At 33.2% G+C, this 24,093-nt stretch overlaps 2 protein-coding genes across 2 annotated transcripts; one reads left to right on the top strand and one right to left on the bottom strand.

Annotated features, from left to right (window-relative positions):
* The first annotated feature begins 248 nt into the window (after nucleotides 1-248).
* On the top strand, nucleotides 249-3,780 carry LOC107855301 (protein phosphatase 2C 51). The gene is made up of 3 exons (XM_016700296.2): nucleotides 249-1,195; nucleotides 1,858-1,963; nucleotides 3,176-3,780. Exons 1-3 carry the CDS (start codon nucleotides 449-451, stop codon nucleotides 3,475-3,477), a joined length of 1,155 nt encoding a protein of 384 aa, XP_016555782.2. The 5' UTR covers nucleotides 249-448; the 3' UTR covers nucleotides 3,478-3,780.
* A 308-nt stretch (nucleotides 3,781-4,088) lies between these two features.
* Nucleotides 4,089-11,378, bottom strand: LOC107855300 (endoglucanase 6). Its single transcript, XM_016700295.2, has 9 exons — nucleotides 10,754-11,378; nucleotides 10,094-10,306; nucleotides 9,427-9,627; nucleotides 6,512-6,601; nucleotides 6,236-6,400; nucleotides 5,749-6,033; nucleotides 5,281-5,629; nucleotides 5,030-5,116; nucleotides 4,089-4,859 (listed from the first exon to the last, which is right to left on the bottom strand). The coding sequence occupies exons 1-9, from the start codon at nucleotides 10,940-10,942 to the stop codon at nucleotides 4,567-4,569; spliced, it is 1,872 nt and encodes a 623-aa protein (XP_016555781.1). The 5' UTR covers nucleotides 10,943-11,378; the 3' UTR covers nucleotides 4,089-4,566.
* Nucleotides 11,379-24,093: the final 12,715 nt, after the last annotated feature.

Raw genomic sequence — 24,093 nt, 5'->3', positions numbered from 1 at the left:
TATAGATCGGTAATATATTATTGCAAGAGTAATAGATTATGTAGGAAACTATATATATAAGATAGAAGTTTATACAAAGATTGATGATATATAGACTAAAATAATTATATAATTTGTTTCATACATTATAATCTTTTTATTATATTATTAATAACTACTGTGTTATAATATTTGCCTATTTGTCATGCATAACTTGTCACCAACCAAACAACCCCTTAAGCCACTCATTCTTTTTAACTTCTCCTTCTTCATCAACTCCTGCCACCCCCGAACCCCATATTTGCAAACTTTGCATTAAAATTCTCTCATAATTTGTCTAGTCCAAGGTTAAAAACTCCTACTACATAGTTTAATACACAGCACCATCTAGCAAAAACCTACATAGTACAGTACCAATGTAATTATATTATTATATAAGATATAGTTGTTGTTTAAGTAGTGTAGAACAATGGTATCGGATGATGGGAATAAGAATAAGCCAAGAAATCTCTTTCATAGAAGAGTTCTTAAATCTTATCATAAAAGACAACAAATTCAACAACGTATGAATACTAGTACTACAACTTCCTCAGGTGAAGATGGAGCAGCTGCTGCAGCTTACCGAGAGGACGGTGACTCTGTGACTGAAAAACGTTTTCGCGTTAGAGAAAATGAACCGATTGATAAGAGTTCGTCCAATAATAGTATTATTACTACGACTGTAGAGAGTAGTAGTAGTAGTAATAATACTAATACTACTACTGTTGTTGAAGTTTTAACGGAAAGTAAAGAATTGAAGTACGGATTTATATCGATGATTGGACGTAGGAGAGTGATGGAAGATGCTATAAAGGTTGGGGTTAGGGTTAGGGTTAGAGTGATGGATAATAATGAGTTTATGTTTTTTGGAGTGTATGATGGTCATGGAGGGTCTAGGGTTTCACTTGCATGTCGTGAACGTCTTCATTATATTATTGAAGAGGAGTTACTAGAGCTAAACAGAATGGATTGGGAAAAGGTGATGATGACGAGTTTTTCGAGGATGGATGAAGAAGTTAGGGGAGTGGGGTATGAGGAGGATATGGGGAGGACGGTGGGGTCCTCCGCAATGGTGGTTATGGTGGGGAAAGAAGTGGTGGTGGTGGCTAATTGTGGTGATTGTAGGACTATGCTTTGTAATCGTGGTGTTACTGTACCCTTGTCTCATGACCATAAGGTAACTTATAATTATTATTCTAATATTTTTATTTTTGTACATCTTTTCAAGATTCAACTAAAAAGGAACGAAGAAGGATTGCAGTAGATCAACGAGCATCATAAGGGATAATTCTCCGCCACAGTAGTTTCACTTCACTTTATTTTTGATACATTATAGTGTATTCAGAATTTACTAAATATTTGTATTTGTGTCTAGTAGTCATTAATAGATTAGCTTTTTTTAATTCTTATATTTTTATTTTTGTAGATCTATTAAGATTCAACTAAAAAAAAAAACAAGGATTGCAGGAGATCATAAGTGACATTCTCCGCCGCAACAGTTTATTCACTTCACTTTATTTTTGATATATTATATAGTATTCAAAATTTACTAATAAATATTTGTATTTGTGTCGAATAGTCCTTAATAGATTAGTGTTTTTCTTGAGAGATTTCTTATTTTCAAAGTTTGAATCTCATCCATGTATCCCATTATTTCCTAGTTTCATACATTTTCTACATTATTAGTTCATTTTTAGTGGTAATATGAGTACATGATTTGTCTAAGCCATGAAAGTCTAATTTTTATGTAGTGATAATGAAAATTTTAGTATATAGTTTCGTACAAACAAGAGATAGATGCGTTAGTTATTCTGTGGTGTGTGTATTTTGTGTGTGTAGGCTGACAGACCAGATGAGAAGAAGAGGGTAGAAGCAGCAGGTGGTAAGATTCTAAATTGGAAAGGTAGCAGAGTCCAAGGAGTACTTGCTACTTCAAGATCCATAGGTACTCCTTTCGTCTCGAATTATCTATCTATCGTATTTTATTTTTATTACAAAGTAACCGGCAAAGTTGCCGTCATGTGACCAGGAAGTCACGGGTTCAAGCCTTGGAAACAGCCTCCAACAGAAATGCTAGGTAAGGCTGCGTACAATACACCCTTGTGCTGGGTCCTTCCCTGGACCCTGCGCATAGCGGAAGCTTTTTATTACAAAGTAACCGGCAAAGTTGCCTCCATGTGACCAGGAAGTCACGGGTTTAAGCCTTGGAAACAGCCTCCAGCAGAAATGTAATGTAAGGTTGCGTATAATATACTCTAGTGCTGGGGTCCTTCCCTGGATCCTGTACATAGCGGAAGCTTTTTATTACAAAGTAACCGGCAAAGTTACCTCCATGTGATCAGGAAGTTACTGGTTTAAGCCTTGGAAACAGCATGCAAGGTAAGGCTGCGTACAATACAATCTTGTGCTGGGGTCCTTCCCTGACCCTGCGCATAACGAAAGTTTTTTATTACAAAGTAACCGGCAAAGTTGCCTCCATGTGACCAGAAAGTCACAGGTTCAAGTCTTGGAAACAGCCTTCAGCAGAAATGCAAGGTAAGACTGCGTACACTAAACTCTTGTGCCGGGATTCTTCCCTAGACCCTGCGCATAGCGAAAACTTTAGTGCACTGGACTGTTTTTTTTTAATTTTATTTTTATTACACCCCTTACAACAATATTAATTAGGTGGAATTTTGACTATTTTGGTCTTGAATTCTGATATCTTTCCAAGTTTGGCAGGCTGATAATATAAAATTCTTATTAGATCACTTATAAGTAGGTAAATACAGAGAATTTGTAATAAGTATTAATTGACCGTCCTCTAAAAGTGATAATTAACTTTCTATCACGGGTTAATATGCACCGACAGTCAATGAAGAATTGGTCTATTTGAAACTGAAGTTAGTGACGCTTTGTCATAATTCGGACAAGTATCAATGGCTAATTGGCTTTGTAGGATGTTATTGACATGTGTCGCTCCCTCGATTAAATGGGTGTCAGTGGCTGGTTGGCTGAGTAGGACGTTACTGACACGTGTCGCTCCCACCTCATTTTGTATTCATCACTTCTATGGCACTGTTGGAATAGTTTATTAGGACAATGTATTACTTGACTCGAACCATAGACATTATTGACTTGTTTAATCTCGAATTGATGTATTTCTTCAATTAAACAGGTGATCATTGTCTAAAACCATTCCTGATACCAGAGCCAGAAGTGACAGTGTATAAACGTAACGAATGGGACGAATTCCTAGTAATCGGGACAAATGGTTTGTGGGACGTCGTGTCCAATGAGGTAGCGTGTGAAGTCGTAAGAAAATGCCTGGACGGGCAAATTCAGAGGAGGTTCCCCGAGAGAGATAGTGCAGCGGATGCCGCTGCACTTCTAACTGAGCTGGCCATTGCCAAGGGAAGCAAAGACAACATTAGTGTCATAGTAGTTGAGCTTGATAAAATAAGCGACATTAAAGTTTAGTTGTGAGTTCCAAAAAGTTCAATTTTTGCTCTAGTGTTTGTTTGTGTTAAATTCTCTTTTTGTGTGGCTAGTTTTTTTTTTTTTAAGGTTGAGTGACTAAATTTGTTGGCAAGTCCAATGTTTGTACAGTTTGAGAGGTGTTTTAAGATTGGTTTGAGTCTTGATGAGACAAATCATTCATGTACATGTACTAGAATGTTTGGTTCATCAAATATTGCAATAATGCTTTGTTACTTAAAACATATCAAAAGTGCACAATATATGGCCATAATTTGTTGACTAAAGCATTTAGTACTTCTGAACTATGATCAAATTTGACATGTTATGTCTTTCGACTCAAACTAGATACACATATGCTGAAATAGTACAGACGAATTCGCTAATTTTAAATCTTGAATTCGTCTCATGAGAAATGAATGAAAGTGAAATCTTGTGTAAAATGCCATCAACATTTAGAGCCATAATCTAGTATCACAAATGGTGTATCACAACTTACAAGTAGATAAAATAGCAAAAAGTACCATTGTAAAACTGTTCTTTGAACAGAATACCGAAGGGAGAACAAGAAAATTGCAAAGCTTACAACATCACAATAACAAAAGACACAAAAATGATAAGAACATTTCAAGCTGCATTCAATTACAAAGGAAAATGAAGACTTTAGATAATAATAATAATAATATAAAGAGTAGCCAAAAGCAAAACTTTCTTTGCTTCTCAACTCTTTTTCACTTGTGTCTCTCTTTCTTTCTCAGATACTATGTATATATAAAAGTGGAGGTGAAAGAGGATGAGCACTTGTTTAAACTTGTCTCTTCACTCCTTTCTTCCTCCAACTTCTCCATAATCTTAACCTAAAACCTCGTCATCTAAAGTCCTAAGCAAACCGCAAACCGCAAACCAGCAAGAAGTTGAAACTTACAGACAAAACTTTCAAGAGAAGTGAAAAAAGGAACGAGAAAAGGACTTCCTTGACCGCGCGCCGTGGTGTAGTAGTAGTATAGCTGCACAATTCTTACATAAGAACCACAAGAAAAATGTGTGAGCATTTCATTTTTCCAGTTGCTTTGTTAACTTCTTGATTGTCTTTTAGGCTAGAGTGTAGCTTGAAACGGAGACGATTGCAGGTGAAGCAGTGTGAATGTACACGAACTCGAGGCTTTTACCAGCTGGTAAAGAGTTGAGCCAAGATGGGAAGATGAATGAGTTACCGTACTTTGTAAGACCCCAGAGAGGACCATAGAGCTTGAATATTGAGAGCTTCAAGTTCTTGACCGTCTTGCCGGACTTGTTGGTTACTACTGCTGAGTATCTGTAGTAAGTCTTCCCATTCAGAGCCCATGAACTAGTTGCCCTTTGTTGAATAGTAACGTGAGCATTAGCTGCAAATACATTTGTTTGATTAGATTCCATCAAAACTTGTGCAACAACAATAGCTGAGGCTAGTGTGTACGCGGACCTTACTCTACCTTGGGAGGTAGAGAGATTGTTTCCGATAGACCCTCAATTGGTCGAAATAATACATTGACAGACGAATAGCAAGTGAGAATACCTGGGACTGGAAGTACTCTTGGCCTTGGAGCTGGAGTTACTCTGGGTCTAGGAGCTGGCCTTGGCGTTGGCTTTGGGACAGGAACAACTGTAAGAAGCACACAATTAAATGACTCATACGAAGATGTTACTACAACTACTGCTACTACGTCTCAATCCCAGCCAAGTTGTGGTAGGTGGACAGCTAGCTAAAACTAGTCAATTTATGATGAATCCTCGAAACATGTCATAAAATGATGTCAAGTGACGTACCTGGGAGGAGCTGATTGTAACCGCTGTGACCTGCATGAAGTCTAGCCAACACACCGATCAATGGAGCATTGTTGTAAGTGGCAGGCTCAGTTTGCTCATAGTTATCTCTTTGATCAGCGAAGTTGTCATAGGCATCAGGTCCACCAACAAGGGCACCGGTTAGGAGATTAGGATCGCTCGCCTTTCTGTTATACCATGTGGCGTATCCTCCCCGGCAGCTGACAAAACTAGGATTAACCTTAAAAGATACAATGGAGGAACCTCTGTGGTGTACTTGTCTCGGGTAATTGTTTCCATATCCCACCATGTAACTTGTGGCTCTCGGGTTGTCACCAAGAATGTAGTCCACCTAGAACATCAAAACATCCTCATTAACTAACCAAGAACTATAACTTCGCCTTAGTGAGCTTTGCACACATAGCTAGTATCAAGCTATGAGTAACAATCTGTCAAAGTTAATATCTTTACCTGTGATTTAGCGAATGAGAGGAGCTCGTTCGGAGAAATAGAACCGGAAGAACACTTGAGGTATTTGCCAGCAGAGGCCAAATAGTCAGAATAAACAGTGGCAAGGAATGAAGCACTTGTAACAAACTGCATATTGTTCCATCTCTGCCTAAATATGAGACCTCCAGGAGTTTTCTGAGCATTCCTGTTGCCCTTTCCAAGACATGAACACATAAAGTTCTCCGCTTTCTGCTGGTACCTCTCGAAGACAGGTGCATCGTGACCAGCTCTCCCAGACATCAAGATCTGCCAACAATTACACACACCAATTGGTTATCGATGCCATCGGGTGCGTGTTGAGTCCTCCAAAAAGTACATTTCGTATGATTCGTCACGCGAATGGCTAATATTTTTGATGAGTCCGAACAACATAGGGTCTCGAGATTACTTTTTTATTATGTTTATTATGTTACTGTCCAAATAAACATAATAAACTTTATTTTATTACCTGAGCAACAAGAGTTTGGACACCAGCATACTTGACATCCCATCCAAATTCAGTCATGGACCAACCAGTTCCACCGAGTGCATCACCATTTCTTCCCAAGTAATTCAAGTAAAATTGATTGTTTGATGCCTTGTACAACCATGCAGCTCCCCATAATAATTCATCCTGTAACAACAAAAGTTACATTAATATAGTTCATAAAGGAAAATATGACAGGTTTACTTCATTAAAATGTGTGCTTTAGGTCCCAAAATGTGTTACAAATGTGTCGCATACCGCGTATCCACTGACTGATCGGTAGTATTTTTGTGCCACAGTAATACTGCTATCGTATTTGCCCCTATACTTGTCAGCAAACTCGAACAGCTGAAAAGCACAATCGAAAACAACGAGGGCATATTAGCAACTAGAAAAAATATTATTGTTTCCAAAATAAATCTAATTCATGCAAAATTAATTTCAACCACAAATAAAAATATAAACAAACAACAATTTTATTGATAAACGGGGTGGTTACAAATCTGTTTATTTCTCAAATTATGAATATTCCATGATTTTGTGGAATATTGCAGATCCCATCTTTTTACAAATAGCCATCAGTTTATGGAATATTCAAGATATCTGTTTCAGAAAATATGTTACCCTTTAAATAGGCGACATTTAGGGTGAAGTAGGCTCCTATAACTCTAACAGAACAAATTTTAGATGTCTACAATAATGCTACTCACTTCGTTCACTTTTACTTGTCATCTTTTAGCTTTAAGAAAGTTAATCTGACTGATTTTCAAAGTTAAATTAAAGTAGATTAATTTAATATATTGCAAATTTAAAACTTAGATGTTCGAAAACTTTACAAAAGATGCTACAAGTTGTAATCTTTCTCATATTAATATGATAAAAAGTACATCTTGAAATGTTGATTAAAGCTCATGTAGTATGAGTATCGAAAAGCAAAACATGATAAGTCAGTCATAGTTAGGGGCGGAGCCACCTTTCATCAAGGGGTTCATCCGACCCCACTAAATGGAAAATTAAACTATTTTTACATGATTAAAAATATTATTTATGTATATATAGTAGATGTTGAATTTTGAAAATACTGACTCTGCTACTGATCATAGTTAAAGCAATTTAAATCTCGAAGAGAGAAATGTGACAAATTAGTCGAAGTTCATGCAGATTGAATCTTGTAAAGCAAAAACGTAACAAGTTAAAGCTGATGCAATGTGACTCTCGAAAAGTAAAATGTGAAAAACAAGTCAAAATTTATGTAATTTGACTCTCTAAAAATAACACGTGACAATTAAGTCATTTTCATATAGTTTGACTCTCGAAAAGTGAAACGTGACAAGTAGAACCGAACTGCAAAAGTACGAAAGAAAGTGTGCTTCGTGTGATTGTACAGTACAACTGCACCGACAGTACACATCACGTGGAAAAAGCGATGATTGAGGATCAAAAAGTAGATGTACGGCTGAGATTAGGCCGAGAACAAAAAGATCAGACGGTTATAAATACACCCCCGTGATGAACGGCCAATCTGTTATCTTATTGGGCCCCACCCACGATCCTTTTGTTGCGCCGAAAGATTTTTGGTCACATTTACACCGGCAGGTAATGGTATTAATGCTCATTATAGCAAAATTTAATTATTTCACATTATTACTACCGTTACAAATAAAATTATATAAAAAAAAAAATTTGCTCTCATCACGAACCCGACTAATTCAAATTTACATGTAAGCTCTATCAAAGGGGAATGTACTATTATAAAAATCTTCTCTTAATTAGAAGTCGAGTTCGATCAGTGGAGGAGCTACCTTTGTTCCAGGGTTCATTCGAACTCCCTTCGACGAAAAATGATACTATTTTTATACCATTATTATATGGTTACAAATATTTTTCATGCATATATAATAGATGTTGAACCCTCCTTTGATTAGTTCGTATATTTACTTCTAAACTTCCTCAATGAGATTTCTAGCTCCACCACTGAGTTCAACTAATTCAGATAGCAAATGATGGTCATAATTTATAAATCAGAGATTTGAGGTAAACATTAGTGTGTAAATGAATACCATTAGTCTCATAATAATGTTGTTTTAGTTGAGCTTTTCATAAATGTGGAATAATAACAAAAATATATAATGTAGTGTCACACACATAGAAGAAACATTACTCAAGACAAAATGTGAGCTTTCCATAAATGTGGAATAATAACAAAAATATATAATGTAGTGTAACATAGAAGAAACATTACTCAAGACAAAATGTGAAATTTACCAAAATTGGATAAAGAAACAATAGTAATTAATATGGGACTTGACCTAACATAACTCAATGCACATGGTCCTTAACCTTTTAAAAAGATAGGACAAGGTCCACAATGTTGTAAGACCATTTTCTATTTTCATTGAGTATGGTTGAGGGAAGGAATAAATTTAGTTTTATAAACCAAAAAGTTTAGAATCATAATAGTGTGAAAATGAAGTAAAATCTAACTCAAAGTTTTTAATTTATAGATATTGGTTCAAAGTTTAAATTAATATGTATATTAGAAGGGGAGTTTTGAAACTGCATGACCTATAAATCATAAGTTCGAACAATCTAATCGACCATATACATATATATATATATATTAGAGTAGATCGATTATATCACATCCTTTGGTTGTGGTCTTTTTCACATATCATTACTGAATATGATATACTTTGTGAACCAGATTACCCTTTTATTTTCATGTGAATTACAATTCATAGGTACGAGTCGTAAAATCAGTCATTCATGCTTATTATAGTGTAAACTAATTATATTACATCTCTCCGACCATGCACAAATCATCAATATTTTATGAATCGAACTATTTTTTTTAATTATAATGCCTTCGATTTATTTCAAATTACAAGTTTCAAAAGTCGATCAAACTCGCAACAAAATGGGAGTTACATTTAATGCTAACTTGCACCTATTAAAATTATTTATTATTGTGATTTATTTATTACTAGCATAGAAGGGCGTTATAGTCATAAATGAAAAAGTACCCCCTACCCACGCCCACCCCACCAACTAACCTACACCGACAATAAAGCTGAGATAATCGTAACTGCCTAATTACTCAAGGACCCACACTAACATGCGCCCTTTCCCAACTCCTAACTAACATACTCATATTGGCAGGAGCTTTAGTATACCTGATGAGCATGATTAAGAAGCTCGTTAGCGTAACCGGGGTTGTAATGGCGGAACACGAGGGAAGCAGCTGCCATAGCAGCGGCGGTTTCTCCGGCAAGATCCGACCCGGGATGGTTCGGATCGATTCGATAAGCAGCTCTTGATGTAGTCATATCTTCCGGTCTTTGCCAACAATAATGATCCGTATTACCATCTCCCACCTAACATAATCAACATTAAAAATTTAGTTAATTAACCAACAAATCCAAATTAAACTCAATTTGTTTAATAAAAGGCCTACTTAATTACATAAAACAACATTCCATTTGGTACTTTTTCATGTGTATAAAATTAGTTACAAGTATACACTTTCATTCCATTGATAATGACATTAGGCACATTAACCATCAATTATTAAAACAAAAAAGAATCATTAGTCCAATCAATTTAAATGTAACTCCACTCGAGTGTCTAAGTGAGTGGATAGTTAATTTTGAGTGTTTAAATTTTAAATATTAAGTAATTTATTAACATTAAATCTACAAGTAGATTGGTAGCTTTACCATCGAATGTCACACTCGATATTTATACTAAATTAGACTTTGCGAATACATATGTCACATTTATCGGAGGATAAGAAATCGAGTGCGAGTAAATTTTTACCGAAATAAGTTAAATATAATTTACCTCTCCATAGAGAACATAAGGTTCAGGGTGAGCTTTGAGTAGATAATCAGTACCCCACTTCACAGCATCCATAGCATTGCTAAGTTCACCACTAGCAGCCATTTGCCTACCATATTCCAATATGCTCCATGACAACATTGTAATAGTAAATGCCATTGGCAATCCAAATTTCACATTGTCACCAGCATCATAATACCCTCCAACCAAATCAATCTAAAAAAAAAAAAAAAAAAAAAGGTCAAATCTCAAATTGTAAAGTTAAAAAACCAATCCAATTTACTAAAACTTTCACTACACGGGTCCAAGGTGACCTCCTGATCAAATGCTAGTAACTTTTCAACTTTAGTGATACTTCTGATCAAATGCTAGTAATTTTATCAACTTTATCAGTTATTCTAAAGCTTATATCGGGACATGGTACTATTCCACCACTAGACCGGACAAGAGCCGGACTAAAAAGATCTACCATATAGAATTTTACCCTATATTTTTATAAGAGACTATTTACACGGGTTTCAACCCGTAACCTAGTAGCATGGCACTACTCTGCCACTAGACCGGTAAAAGGGTCGGACCAAAAAGTCTGTTTACACGACTTCTTGGTCACGTGACAACAACTTTAACAGTAACTCGAAACAAATTACAACTAATTATACATACCCCACTAGCTTTTCCATCATTAAGACCAGAATTACCCCTCCATTGAACTCTTTGATTATGAGGAAGGTATCCAGATCTTTGAGCTTCATAAAACAAAAAGCTCTTACTCAAAGCTTCACCATAATTATGTCCAGCAAATGCCAAAGGAAGAACAAGAAACAACAAACAACCCACAAGAAAACCCTTCATCTTTTGTCAACACTCAAAAGGGGTGTGTTAGGAACAACTTATACTACAATATAGATCTGTTGTTTGTACACAAATGTGTTTAACTACAATGTTGGTTAGTTTATCAGCTAAAAAGTTACTGATAAACTCCCCCTTAAAAGAAAAATGAAGTTAGAAGAGAGAAAAAGAGTATAGGAATGGGAAGCGCTAGCTAGGAGTATATATGGTGGAGGGAAGAGAAATTAAAGCGACAAAAGTATTCAGATGAAATTAATGCAATTTGTTTTTTTTTTTTTTAAATTATTATTTTTTTAATAAAAATAATTAGTGGGAATGGAGAAAAATGGTAGGGGTAGTGTAGTAGTAGTGCCATGTGCTTTTGTTCGGCGCTTTAAACAGTATGAAATTTCTGCAGAAGAGATTTACTATAAAAGGAGAAAGGAAAAAAAATGTGGAATAGTCAAAAGAGTTATATAAAATTGTCTGTGTAATGTTTCTGTGTTTCACACTGTTAATAAGAAAATAAATAAATAATTATGTACCATTTAATATGAGGTGTTATATTTAAAGAGAACGCTAATAGTAGTAAATAAGTTGGCAGAGTGTATTACATGTATTAATTTTGTGTATTGTTTTTTTTTTGTTCATTTTTATTTGTCATGTATTTAGCATGGTTAAAGATACAATTGTTTCTTAAACTTTTTATGCATCCTTTCCATCATATTGTGGAAGATAATTTTGTAAAATATATATTTTAAAGAAATTATGCAATGCATGATATATTTAATACTATGTCAAACTAACAGTAAATAGGAAAACTAGCAGCATAATTAATAATTTCATTACAAATATAAGTATTACTGATTCATTATATTCTGCTATACACCTTATCAAACGACCCCTAACGTTTAAGAATGGGAAAAATACTTCTTCATTAGGGGAAAAAATAGGATAGGTTCAATTCATTAAGAAAATATTAATCCTGAGTTATACGAAAGGTTCAAAATTTGGGGAAAGATCAAAGTTGTCATGAACTATATGAAAAATTCAATTCATTTAGAAAATATTAATCCTATTGCGCAACATGTGATATTATCAGGTGCTAAGCTCCCATCATTTAAAAATAAGGGCTTATTTATTTCTTTTCGCACAGTTTAGGTGGAAATTTGACTCCAATTATTAGTAACAAAAATGACACATTTGACCTCAATTGTTACAAAAGGGCACATTTGCTCTATTTCAAATAATTTAGAGGCAAATTTGACCCAACTAGTAATCGTGAGAACCTGTTAATCCCCCAACTACTAACGAAGAACAATCTATTTCACAAAGTTAATGGGCGCTTTAACCCCTATTGCCCCCCAACTAATAATAACAAAAACATAGTTGATTTCAGCTACTAACAAAGCCCAAATTTATTTCATTTCTCGCATTAAAAGCAAATTTTTACTTAAACTAATAACAATTTAATCTCACTTTGAATGAAATGTAAATTTATTTCATTTCGAATAATTCCTGACAAATTTCCCCCTTTAACAATTTACCACCCCCCCCCCCAACTAACAATAGCAAAGTTAAGGGGCATCCAATTGTCCCCCAACTAATAATAGCAAAAACATAGTTGACTCCAACGATTAACAATTCCCAAATTTATTTTATTTCTCGCATTAAAAGCAAATTTTGACTCCAACTAATAACAACAAGAGCAAATTTGATCTCAACTTCAAATGAAGTGCAAATTTATTTCATTTCGAACAATTTTAGACAAATTTAACCCTTTAACAACCCCTCCCCCTCCCCTCCCTTTGTTTTTAGTTTGGCCTCACTAAGACCATGTCTTTTTTAATTCTTTTGCAATGGCACAAGTGTCATAGCTTAGGTTAAATCTTGGATATTGACAAAACAGAAAAGGTTGACAGAATCAATCAACATTTGTACTGTGGGAAAATTTGCATTGACAAATGTTAAGCCCCGATGAGATGCTTCAACAAATCTACTCGAACAGAGTGCAAGTATTAACACGTTTCATTTATCAACTTGGAAAATTAACAGTATTTCAGTCAAACGTATAAAAAAGAATCAATAAATTTCTTATTAATAATCTCTTCTTTTTAACGTTTAATTAAGAAAAAAACCTATAAAATATAAATAAATAATGCAATCTTAATATGAGAACAAACAACGAAAGTGGGCTCGTAGACCACGCCAGTTTAGTTTAAGTACTTCGGAGATGCTGGGAAGCCAGAGGTGTTGATAGTCGGCATTAGGACGACAAAGGACACGTACGATAGAGCATAGATGCGAACGAGAATGATGGGAGGCGATTTGAAGCGCTTTTTAGTAGAGATTAAGTTGCGCCAGGGACCAACTCTATACATTAAAATTATCCATGCATTTGTTGACGAGTATATATTACAAAATTAAATTAGTGAATTTGTTTATACATTATATTATCACTAGTGCATTGCAATCTACCTTTGATATATTTTCCTGTGTTTTTCAAGGTATCCCTATAGCCGGCAGCCCCATAGCCGGCAGCCGTAAAAATAATCCTTCGTTTCACTGTCAACGCACTAAGCGGTAGGGAATTGGACACAGAGTTTGCTCCATTCGTCAGAGACGGGAATCAAACCACTGACCTCTTGCGTAAAGGACATGACGCTGAACCATCATGCCAACTCTAGTATTTATATTTTAATTTGTTTGATAAATCCTCTGTTCGATTTTAAGGCTTGATTTTTGTTAGGTATAATGAAACAAATAATGAAAAAAAAATCTAATTTGGTGCTTTTTTACCTTCATTTTTATCCAATGGTTTTCGTATTTGCATGTTTATCCAATTTTTAGCTCAACATTTTCTTCTTGTTAGGTATCTTTAGGACACTTCTTAGATGGTTTACCATTACAAGCTTATTAAAAAATTATTTTATGTTAAAACGGTGAAATTTACCTTGTCCAAACTTTTCTTCGTATCTTATTTCTCAATCTTTACACAAGATTTATTTAAAAATTTTGCTAAATACCCGAAGACCTCCGAAACTTTTTCAGAATCGATCCTTAATAAAATTACATTTTCTACTATGTAATTAAATCGTTCATTATTTCTATTCATCAAACTATAAGGGATAGTTAATTTAATAGAACAATAGTAATCAACGACCAATTAAAGTGCATTTTAACCTTCAAACTTCATTAGGAATTTTAGTCAAAGATAACAAAGTTGACTCTAAGTATACTAAGTAATCAACCAATAAAAAGTACATTTATGGTACAATAATCGGTGGTTGGCACGTTTACTAGCACAAATAAAAAATGACTAATCCTTAATTAGCACAAGTCATTAAGGGCTAGTTTGGTTCGTGAACAAGTTATTCAGGTATAACTTATTTCGAAATTGTTACTCCACCTTCAATATAAAATAAAGGAGAAATTACCTAAAATCAGAACATAACTTTCTAAACTTCTAAAAATCCCCCACTTCTTAAAAATTACTTAAATCCCAACATTTCATATTTTTTACTGTTTTTGAGATACAAGTTAACTCTACATGTATCTAATATATGTATCTAATGTGATACAAGTTAATCACATTAGATACATGTATCGGCAGTATGTATCTAATGTAATTAACTTGTATCATCAGAGGTTAAATGTTGAGATTTTAGGAGATTTTGAAAGATATTGAAATTTTTAATAATTAATGGTAAACATGTTGATATATATGTAAAATTTACTAAAATAAAATAATTCTACAATCTCAAGATAACTAATATTATCAGGCTAAGTTACCTCATGATTTTAACCCAACTAAATATAGACTCACTTTAACATTAATCTCGTGATTAGTTATCCATTATTCAAAGGGTGGCCTGTCGATTTTCGCCCCAAATCGAGCCTGGGCCTCGGGCCTACCCCACAATTGTAGGCTAATACCCATCGAAAGTCGTAAAAAACGATCCGTTCGCACCATTTTGCCTGTTTGATTACCAAAATGGCTCCAACGGCTCCACCAAACCACAACTTGCCGTGACCGTTACATAACCGGCGTTTGCCGTTAATCACGGAGCCTTTGCCTTTTTGACTTTTTTATGACGGTGTTTTTTAATTTCTTGTTTTCATTACTTTTCATAATTATTTACTACCATTATTATTTAATTAAATAAAAAGATTTCACTTTATAAAAAGTGCAAAATAGTAGTGAGAGAATATGAAAATTTTCCCCTCTCTCTATCCACACTGGCCGTTGAATGCGGTTGAAGTAGAAGACAATAAGTATGTTTTGGTTTTATTAAAGTGTCAAAAATAGTTATATAATTAAATCATTTATTAAGTAATATACTAGCATGTAAATTACTTAATAAACATTAATTGGTACGTTATTGGTCTTGTATCTATATATAGAATGACAATTTTTTTCATTATATATTTGGAAAAAATTTAATTTTTTTTTTACATCTTGAATTTAAAGTTCATTTTTTTTTATAGTTCGTATCACCACTAGGACAGTCTAATTCTTGTTCCACTGGATGTTGGACCTTATTTCATTTTGTCAGTTGAGAAGTCTAGACGTTCGAGAAATGTTAGCACTCATTTGGTGAGACGACGTGTTTATCTCCTTATATAATTTTGAAAAACTCTTACCCCTTGATGTTGTAAACACGATAAAATTTATTTATTGTTACATTTTAAAATTAGCAAAAAGTTTGTTTAAAAAATACAACTAACATGATATTATATAAAGCATAAATCCTATATACAAAAGGTATTACTTTTTCAAAAAAGTGCAAAATTTGCTATTCTATCAACACTTTTGCCGGTGATTGCGGTTGAGAAGTAGAAGACACAAGAATAGGTCCCCATTTTCATTTTCTCCTTTTCTTTTCCTTTTCTCTTTTTTTTTTTTTTTTTTTTTTAGGTTTCTCACCCAGTGTTCGGTATTCATATTAGAGCCCCAACTAACGAATCTCGCACTGCAGGGCCTATTTTGAGGGTGACACTGCCAATAGGATTTTCTCCATACCCAAAGCTCGAAATCGAGACCTCTTGTTAAGGGTGGAATAGTCTCACCACTACACCACAACCCATGTTGATTTTTCTTTTCTCTTTATTGTTATTGCTGTTGTTTTTTCTTACAACTCTATGTATATACCATGTATAAGATTATCAGTGTAATTTCATAAGTGAATTTTAGCACGAATGGAATATACATAGGCAATGCTCCTGCCTTATAAATTGAACCACAATTTTGAAGTTGTGGCTATTTGGGAGGTTCAAATACATATATTAATGTCCAAAGTTTTAAGTATCCGTCTGAAAATCAAAACACCTAGCTATCTTCTTAATTTTCTGAATCTATATATTTTTCATATAATTATACATAATCTACGTTGGATTTAATGAGTATGAAAGCAACACAAAATTATATATAAGTCCGCCTTTATTTTTGATATATCCTCAACTTAAATAAAGCCTACCAAACAGTTAAAAAGAAAAAGAAATACAAATTTAAAAGCAATAACAATAACAAATTAATACAAAATGAAGTGTCACACAGCTAAAAGAAAAAACAAAACTCATGACCAAAGAAACACCATTATTTAAGGCTTTATATGTTTTTGTGAAAATGGGCTGAGAGCTTAGAGAAATAACGAGAATGCCACTTGCTGTTTGACCCTCCGGAGCCGGACTTATAACTTTTGACGTATAAATTATGAATTTTAACTTATGTAAATAACATAAATTTCAATAATTAAGGATTTAATTGCAGAAAAATTTTCATAATTAATAAAAAATTTATTTTAAATTTATCGAGATACATAATACATCCTATGATGATACATTTTCCTTCGTAAAGATACATAATTAACTTTCGATATATTTTTATGATTTTGGTTCTGTCGAAATGCATAATTAGCTCCCGATATATCCAATAAAAATAAATAATTGATTAAAATTTTAATAATTACTTTATATAAGTGAATTTATGTAAATATAATAAATTAAAATATATTTGTATATTATTTTTCCTGAAAAAACTGCAGGCACTTTTAAAATTTATTTTAACACAGTAAATACGAACTGAAAATGAAGCTGTCGGTGGAAATTGCCAGGTAGAAATTTTAATATCAACGAGTGTTCTTTGTCGGGTTGTCGGGTTTTCGAATCACTTAACCAATTTCAATTTAAAGTTTCAATTAATTTATTCAACTTTTTGAATTTGAAATATAATGTAGTAGTATTATTTTATTTTGAATGGAAAGGTGGACCTCTTTAATTTTATTTTAAATTATGATCAACTTCTAAAATGAGTTGATCAATGTAATTTTCGTAGCATAACTCTCTATTTAGTTGTCATCTTTGAGTTTTAAAATCTTGGATAGGTTGTAGGAGGAAAATAGGACAATATTGAGGAAGGGTCGTTTGGCGTGAGGTACGAGGGATAGATAGTCTCGGGATAAAATGAAGGACTATTTTATCTCGTGTTGGTGTGTGTTATAAATCAGACTGTATTGATTAAGCAAATCACAAGTAAAAGAATGACAAGAAGAACACACAGATTTACGTGGAAACCAGTGAGGAAAAAATCACGGGCAGAGTCAGAGAAAAAGAAGAAGAGTACAAGGTTGGAGACGTAGTCCCAATGACGTAATTTTGTTACATCCAAAACGACTCACTAAATGCACTTATATAATACATGCGTACAAATAAACCCTAGGCCCAAAAATATGTCTATCGGCCCGATCCCTACGCTACCACCATAGACCTCATGAAAAATCTCAAACGTGGGTCCCACTGTGAACTTTTCAAGGCCGGATCAACAAAATTTGGGTCATAAACTCTAACAGTGTGAGGTATTAATTAACACCAAAATTATTTATTTTATCATTTATACCATAGTGATTATTCCAGGATAACTCTTTCCCAACCAAACAACGCCTGATGGTATCGAATAGTATAAGAGCAAGACCGTGCCTCGATACTATGATGTAAATCTCAGCGAGGATGTTGAATCTCAAGGAGGTATATGTAACGCCTATAACCAAGGGCAAGCCGGCCTATAAATAAGAACGTTCATTACATTTTAGGCAAATTTTATATCAAAACGAGAGAAGAAAGTTAGGGATCTTATAATAATGAGTTCGAGAAATTATTTAATTAAGTAAAATTAAGAAATTATAAGAAAGAATTTAGATATTCAAAGATTTTATTATATCCCATTTCATATACTCCTGTGATGCCATTATTTTTCTGTACCTTCTATTTTTCTTTATTAATTATTTATAGTTGTACCAACTTTTTGAATCTTGAGCAATATACACTAGAGAAATATGTATTTAAATTGGCTTACAAACTTTACAATAAGTTCAAAATTCAAATGACTTTTGCAAAAAATGCAAGAGGGGGGAAATAGCACCGGAATATTAGCGATTTGTCCAATTTACTATTGCAAATTTGCTAGTATTTAATTACTAATTAACAACTTAATTACTAAAACACAATTTCTAAGTGGGATGTTGCTTGAATTTTCAATTAATCCAGATATTAAGGACCCATCATTTGACTTATTCTAGGACTTTGGAATTTCAGTTCCCCATTAATACAAGTACTATTTTTTAAATTTTATTTTATTTGGTCAATGCATTTTGTACTTTACTGTTAATTAATTTAATTAAATTAAATACATTAATTTATATTTGAACACTATAAATCTACAAGTTCAAAATGGCATGTCTTCCGGGAAGCTTCTGAATTTTTTTCATTATTTTTTTTTGTGCATTAATGTTGTCTTCAAAACAAAGTAATTATTTAATTATTTATATATGTCAAATTGTCAATGGAATTTCAACTTGTATAAATGCTTAGTTGTTCAAATAAGCAATTACGTGGAAGCTTGTTGATTCTAGCTAGATCCACTTTGTTTTTTAAAAAATCGAGATCATGGATGAAAATTTAATATCATATAATTAGAATTTAAATTTTTGTACGTAGTTTAAATGGAATGTAACCTCTCCACTCTTATATTCTTAGTTATTTTTGGGTATGAGATCTATGTCCCATCATAATAGAACGAAGATCGAAGGACTGTTCGATTCATTAAGAGGTTTTGCCTGACACCATTTTCAGACCTAGCGGCTCGATCTTATATGACACCTTTCGATTCATTTTCAATTTTACGAGCTATTAGAATTACTAAAATCTTCACAATTAAAACTAATTACGATTCATTCGATTACATATTTACATTATTGCATGTTAGAAATAAACATTCTACGTAAAGATTATAATAAGATTATATCATTTAGTGTGCACGAGGACAGTCTTATCAATTTACTACTATTAGGAAACTTCCTAATAAATTCCTATACATATAAATTCCAATATATCAAAGGACTTAAGCCAAGATAAAAAATAGCCATGTGAAGTATGTGAAGCTAACACGAAATAATGAAACAAAATTGTCTTGGGATACATTAAGGGTTCAGAAAACAGATAGGCAATCACATGAGAATTTTCCATAAATTTAAAACTGTATAGTATAAATCTATCATTAATTAATAATACAATGAGAAAAATTATAAATATAGTACTTGTAGTTGTACACTTGTATTATTATTATTATTATTACTAGCATTTATATGTTTTGTAATGTGACAGATGAGGTCCTTAAAAGGAATGTGAACAAGTGCATTATGATTAATGCAATGTCATACCAAGTTTATTAAAATTTATCAATAACGTTCTGATGGAGTGATAAATGTTCCTTTATTTTTAACAAGAGGTATCGGGTTAGAGCTCCCTTGTGTATGAATTTGTTAGGGAGTGATTTACCATAATGTGAGACTTCGCATGATAAATGTGAATTTAGTTGAGTCTCAATGCAAGTATCGAATATCGACTTTGGATGAGTTCTTTCTTTTCCTTTGTAATAGAACTTATAGAAGGGCCGACATTTATTCTAATCATGCTTAGATTAAGTTATCAAGATAATGAACACCAAAAGATGTGGTGCAGTGGGTGGGGCTGCTTCTCTCTTAATCTAAGGTCTCGGATTCAAGCTCTGGGTATGGAAAAATTCTTAGTAGGGAGCGCTTCTCCCGAATGTGCCCTACGCGGTGCGAATCCGATCCGGATTAGTCGGACTCCAATATGGGTACCACACTGAATGAAAAACCAAAAAAAAAAATAAAAAATTATCAAGATAACGAATGTGAGAACTAGAGATAAATTAAAATCAGTTTAATTGGAAAGTTTATAAGATATATATCCACGTGCAACTGAGTTGTTACTGTATATAAACTTTATAAGAATTATAAATTTCAAATTCTGAAGGAGTATATTTAGTTGGCCTTGGAGGAATATAGGCTTTAATATACAAGGGTAAATTGGCTTCTAGTAGTTGTGAGAAGCTCAACTACACAATATAGAAGGAATAAATGCCAAAGGACCAAAGGGGACTTTAATATATGATTGCATATATATGAACGGTTGGTTAGTACTTTGTACTATATATTAGTATCTATTATTATTACATTACAACCTTTTCATTGCTGTCTATGGCCGAGGTTGATCTTCAGTAAGATATGCTTGTCCAATCCATGCATGGAACCACAATATAAGAATCTTGTGTTAAGTCTTCTCACACATCTTATTACATGTGTTCCATCAACGTCCTAACATCAAAAACAAATAAAAGGGATACACATCACACTCATCACCAATAAGAAACTCGCGATTAAGCTGGTTCAGATCGTCGTGAGACCGTTTAGTTTTATCTTTTAGATGATCAACAATATAATGAGCGTCGCAATAATAATCCACTAACTCTATTACGTCATGTTATGTTCGCACAGAATAAATAATACCACAAAGCAAAGGAAAAACAACAAGAAGACACACAGATTTAGATTTACGAGTAGAAACCCTTGACGGGAGAAATCATGGACAAAGGCGGAGGAATTCACTATAATGGAGAAGAGTACAATGAAGGAGACGTAGTAATGTATATTTATTACGTCCAAAACCGATCCACTAAATGTGCTTATATAATATGTGCGTACAAATAAAGCCTAAGCCCAAAAACATACAGGACCGTACCTACGCTACCACCACAGGCACCACAAAAAATCACAAACATGGTGGATCACACCGTGAACTTTTCAGGGTCCGATCACACGTAACTCTAAGACATCACCATAGATGGTTGGTGCGTTGACGAAATTTCTACCGATGGTTGAGATGTTCGTTTGGATCAACGGTCGGCCTATATCCTAAAGTTCAACCAAGACATTTTTTTACTGTAACAACTTAAATATAAATCGTCATGAGATGATTTAATCAGTTTTGTACTTCAAATGATGTTGATGTAATAGTAACCCAACCTAATACAAGAATTTACAAGCAATGATGTGCTGATGAAATTGAAGGACCAAAAATGCTATTAATACAATAACAACATTAATTACATATTCAATATAATTTTACAAGGATAAAATAAATACAAACCTTATCCCCGATATTTTATATTTTAGTATTACATAAGATTTTGAATGCCCCTCTTTCCATAATTATCAATGGAGCATGCTATGTGAAATTAAAAGTTATGATTTACCATCAAAGGATGTGGTGCAGCGGATGTAGTTGTTTCTTCCTTAATCAGAGGTCTCGGGTTCGAGCCTTGAGTATGAAAAAATTCTTTGTAGGGAGCGCTTTTTCTCGAATGAGGCCTTACGTGGTGTGAATTCGAATTAGTCGGATTTCAATACAGGTACCGAACACCGAATGAAAAATAAAAAAACTTGGATTCAATAATAGAATAGAGAGATATTTGAGATTTTGAGGAGTGTCCCATTCTCATGCCAAACTTTAGGGACCATTTTGGTCCACACGTGCTAACCGCGTGCACAGAAGACACTGGAGCCTATGTATATTTATTTAGATTTAGATTTTTATGGGATTATTTTCCATAAAGAAACAAATTGAAAAATCATTTAATAGTAGGAATAAATATTCTTCATATGGTCCCAATTGCATCACTGATTTTGTTTAACAATTAGATCAATTAATCATTTAAATTGGGGGTCGATGTATGAAGTTATAACAAATATTAGCTTGAGTATCACTAGAACAAAAAAAACAATTAGCCAAGAACAATGTAACTTCTGTCACTAAAATTATTTAATGACAGATAAATGATTGATAAAATAATATATGAGTTAATAGCGATAAATTTCATAGTTAATTCATTTTTTAAGTGAATATTTTTGATGATACTACACGTGATTATTTTTAAAAAAACTACTACTCCCTCCGTTCGCTTTTTTCTAAATCATTATCTTAATTATATATTTTATTTTACAAATTTGATCATTATATAGCAAACACTCACCACCATAGTCACCAAAATAACGTAAATTTCTGCACTAATCAAGCAATTAATCGCCACAAACAACAAAGAAAATGAGTTTTTGTTGGCCCACCATACTCCATGACCAATTGACTTAATTCAATTAGTAATAGCTATGAAATTCTCACCAGGATTCGAGCGTTGGTATGGATAAAATTTTGTTGGAAGCGTCACCTCCAGAACGGGCTCTGCAATCCGCAATCCGAATTAATCGGGGCTTAATGTGGATGTCGAACACTGGATGGAAAAAAAAAAAATCTTATTTCATAAGTGTATCAAAAATAACCTCTCTATCTATCCCGAAGTGTCCACCATATTGAAATATGTTCTACAGTGTGTACATTTCAATTATACAAAAGTCAAAGCCATTAAGTCAAGCTAATTCCCGGTATGGTGTAGATATGGCAATTATTAAATTAATTAAGGAGAAAATTCTTACTATCACAACAAGAAAAATAATTTCTTATTGACAACGACTTGTTTTTTTTTTATTTTTTTTAAATACTTTTAAACTTTTTGACCATATATCTTTTAAAATTTCAAATAGGGAGAGTGGGAAGAGAGAGGAATACAAGAAATAAATTGTCAATCGTATCCTTATAGTGTAACGAAATATAATCATTTCATAAATTGTCAATGTATTTTATCGAAGGATGTGATGCAATAAATATAAAATCGTTCATCCTTAACAACAAATATCAAAATTTAGAATATACTGAAAATCGAGTCATCTTCAATAGATAACGTCAAACTTATAAGCTGATGCGCAAATCAAGCACGTGCGAAGCTATCTTTGTTCAAGTATAGTCAATTAATATTTCTTTATCAAAAATATTATAATGCAAATAAATATTAAAAAATATGTATATGCGCTATACGATAATTTTCTTAATTTATTTATACGTTTAACTATTAGTATTTTTTTTGGGATTTTATTTTTTTTTACTGGAAATTCTAACTCTATCACTTCGACGAGCCAATCACGTAGACAGGTGCTGCACAAGCCTACATTTTTGTGTGTGTTTTTTCTGGTAAGAATGTTTGTATTCTACTGTACATTAATTAGAGATTAAACTGTTTTTTGTTTGATCTTTTGTATATTTTTGAATTGCTACATTTTATATATGAGTGTCCATTTCTCTTACATGTGCAATTCCTCCCACTTATTTGTTTGTTTCCAAACATTTGATTTTTCAATCCCCATCATTCTGACATTTGATAGATTTGTGTTTTGGAACGTTTTTCCAATCAATTTACTAATTTTATTTTACTAAATGGACATTGAAGAAAGGAGTTTCGGAGTAAATCGTAAAGTTGTAACGTGATTAGGAGGTCATTGATCAGTTCAAGCCGTGGAAACAATCGATCTCTTGCAGAAATGTAAGATAAGGCTGGTATAATAGATTGTAGTTTGACCTTTTTTCGAACCTCACACATAACGAAAGTTTTACTATACCAAGATTATAGTGTTCGGCATTAATTATAACTCGACTTGACATAAGAAAATGTTATGGCGTTATCTCATCCGCACAAATTTTTGACTCTGTCGCTGATACACACACATGGCTCTAATTAATAATCATGTTATTACTAGCATTGAATACAATTACTTATTGAATACTCCTTTCGTGTCATATTAGTCGGACACATTTCATTATACGGTGATTAAGAAATAATAAATAAGAAGATAATTTTACTAATTCACTCATTAAAAGATTTTTTGAGAACTTTACAAATAAATGTGAATACTTTCAAAAAGAATTAATTG

Source organism: Capsicum annuum, chromosome 1 (genome assembly GCF_002878395.1).
Source record: "Capsicum annuum cultivar UCD-10X-F1 chromosome 1, UCD10Xv1.1, whole genome shotgun sequence".
Lineage (NCBI taxonomy): Eukaryota > Viridiplantae > Streptophyta > Magnoliopsida > Solanales > Solanaceae > Capsicum > Capsicum annuum.
Note: the sequence above shows the minus strand (reverse complement) of the source record. Positions and strands in the feature narration are given on the sequence as shown.

Bases quoted from the DNA above. Each gene is read 5' to 3' on its own strand.
- LOC107855300 (XM_016700295.2), bottom strand. From the start codon at position 10,942: ATGAAGGGTTTTCTTGTGGGTTGTTTGTTGTTTCTTGTTCTTCCTTTG. The intron at 9,628-10,093 runs GTAAATTATATT...TGATTATGTTAG, and splicing joins CTTATGTTCTCTATGGAGAG to GTGGGAGATGGTAATACGGA. The intron at 5,630-5,748 runs GTAAAGATATTA...TTGATGTTCTAG, and splicing joins TCTCATTCGCTAAATCACAG to GTGGACTACATTCTTGGTGA.
- LOC107855301 (XM_016700296.2), top strand. From the start codon at position 449: ATGGTATCGGATGATGGGAATAAGAATAAGCCAAGAAATCTCTTTCAT. The intron at 1,196-1,857 runs GTAACTTATAAT...TTGTGTGTGTAG, and splicing joins CCTTGTCTCATGACCATAAG to GCTGACAGACCAGATGAGAA. The intron at 1,964-3,175 runs GTACTCCTTTCG...TCAATTAAACAG, and splicing joins TGCTACTTCAAGATCCATAG to GTGATCATTGTCTAAAACCA.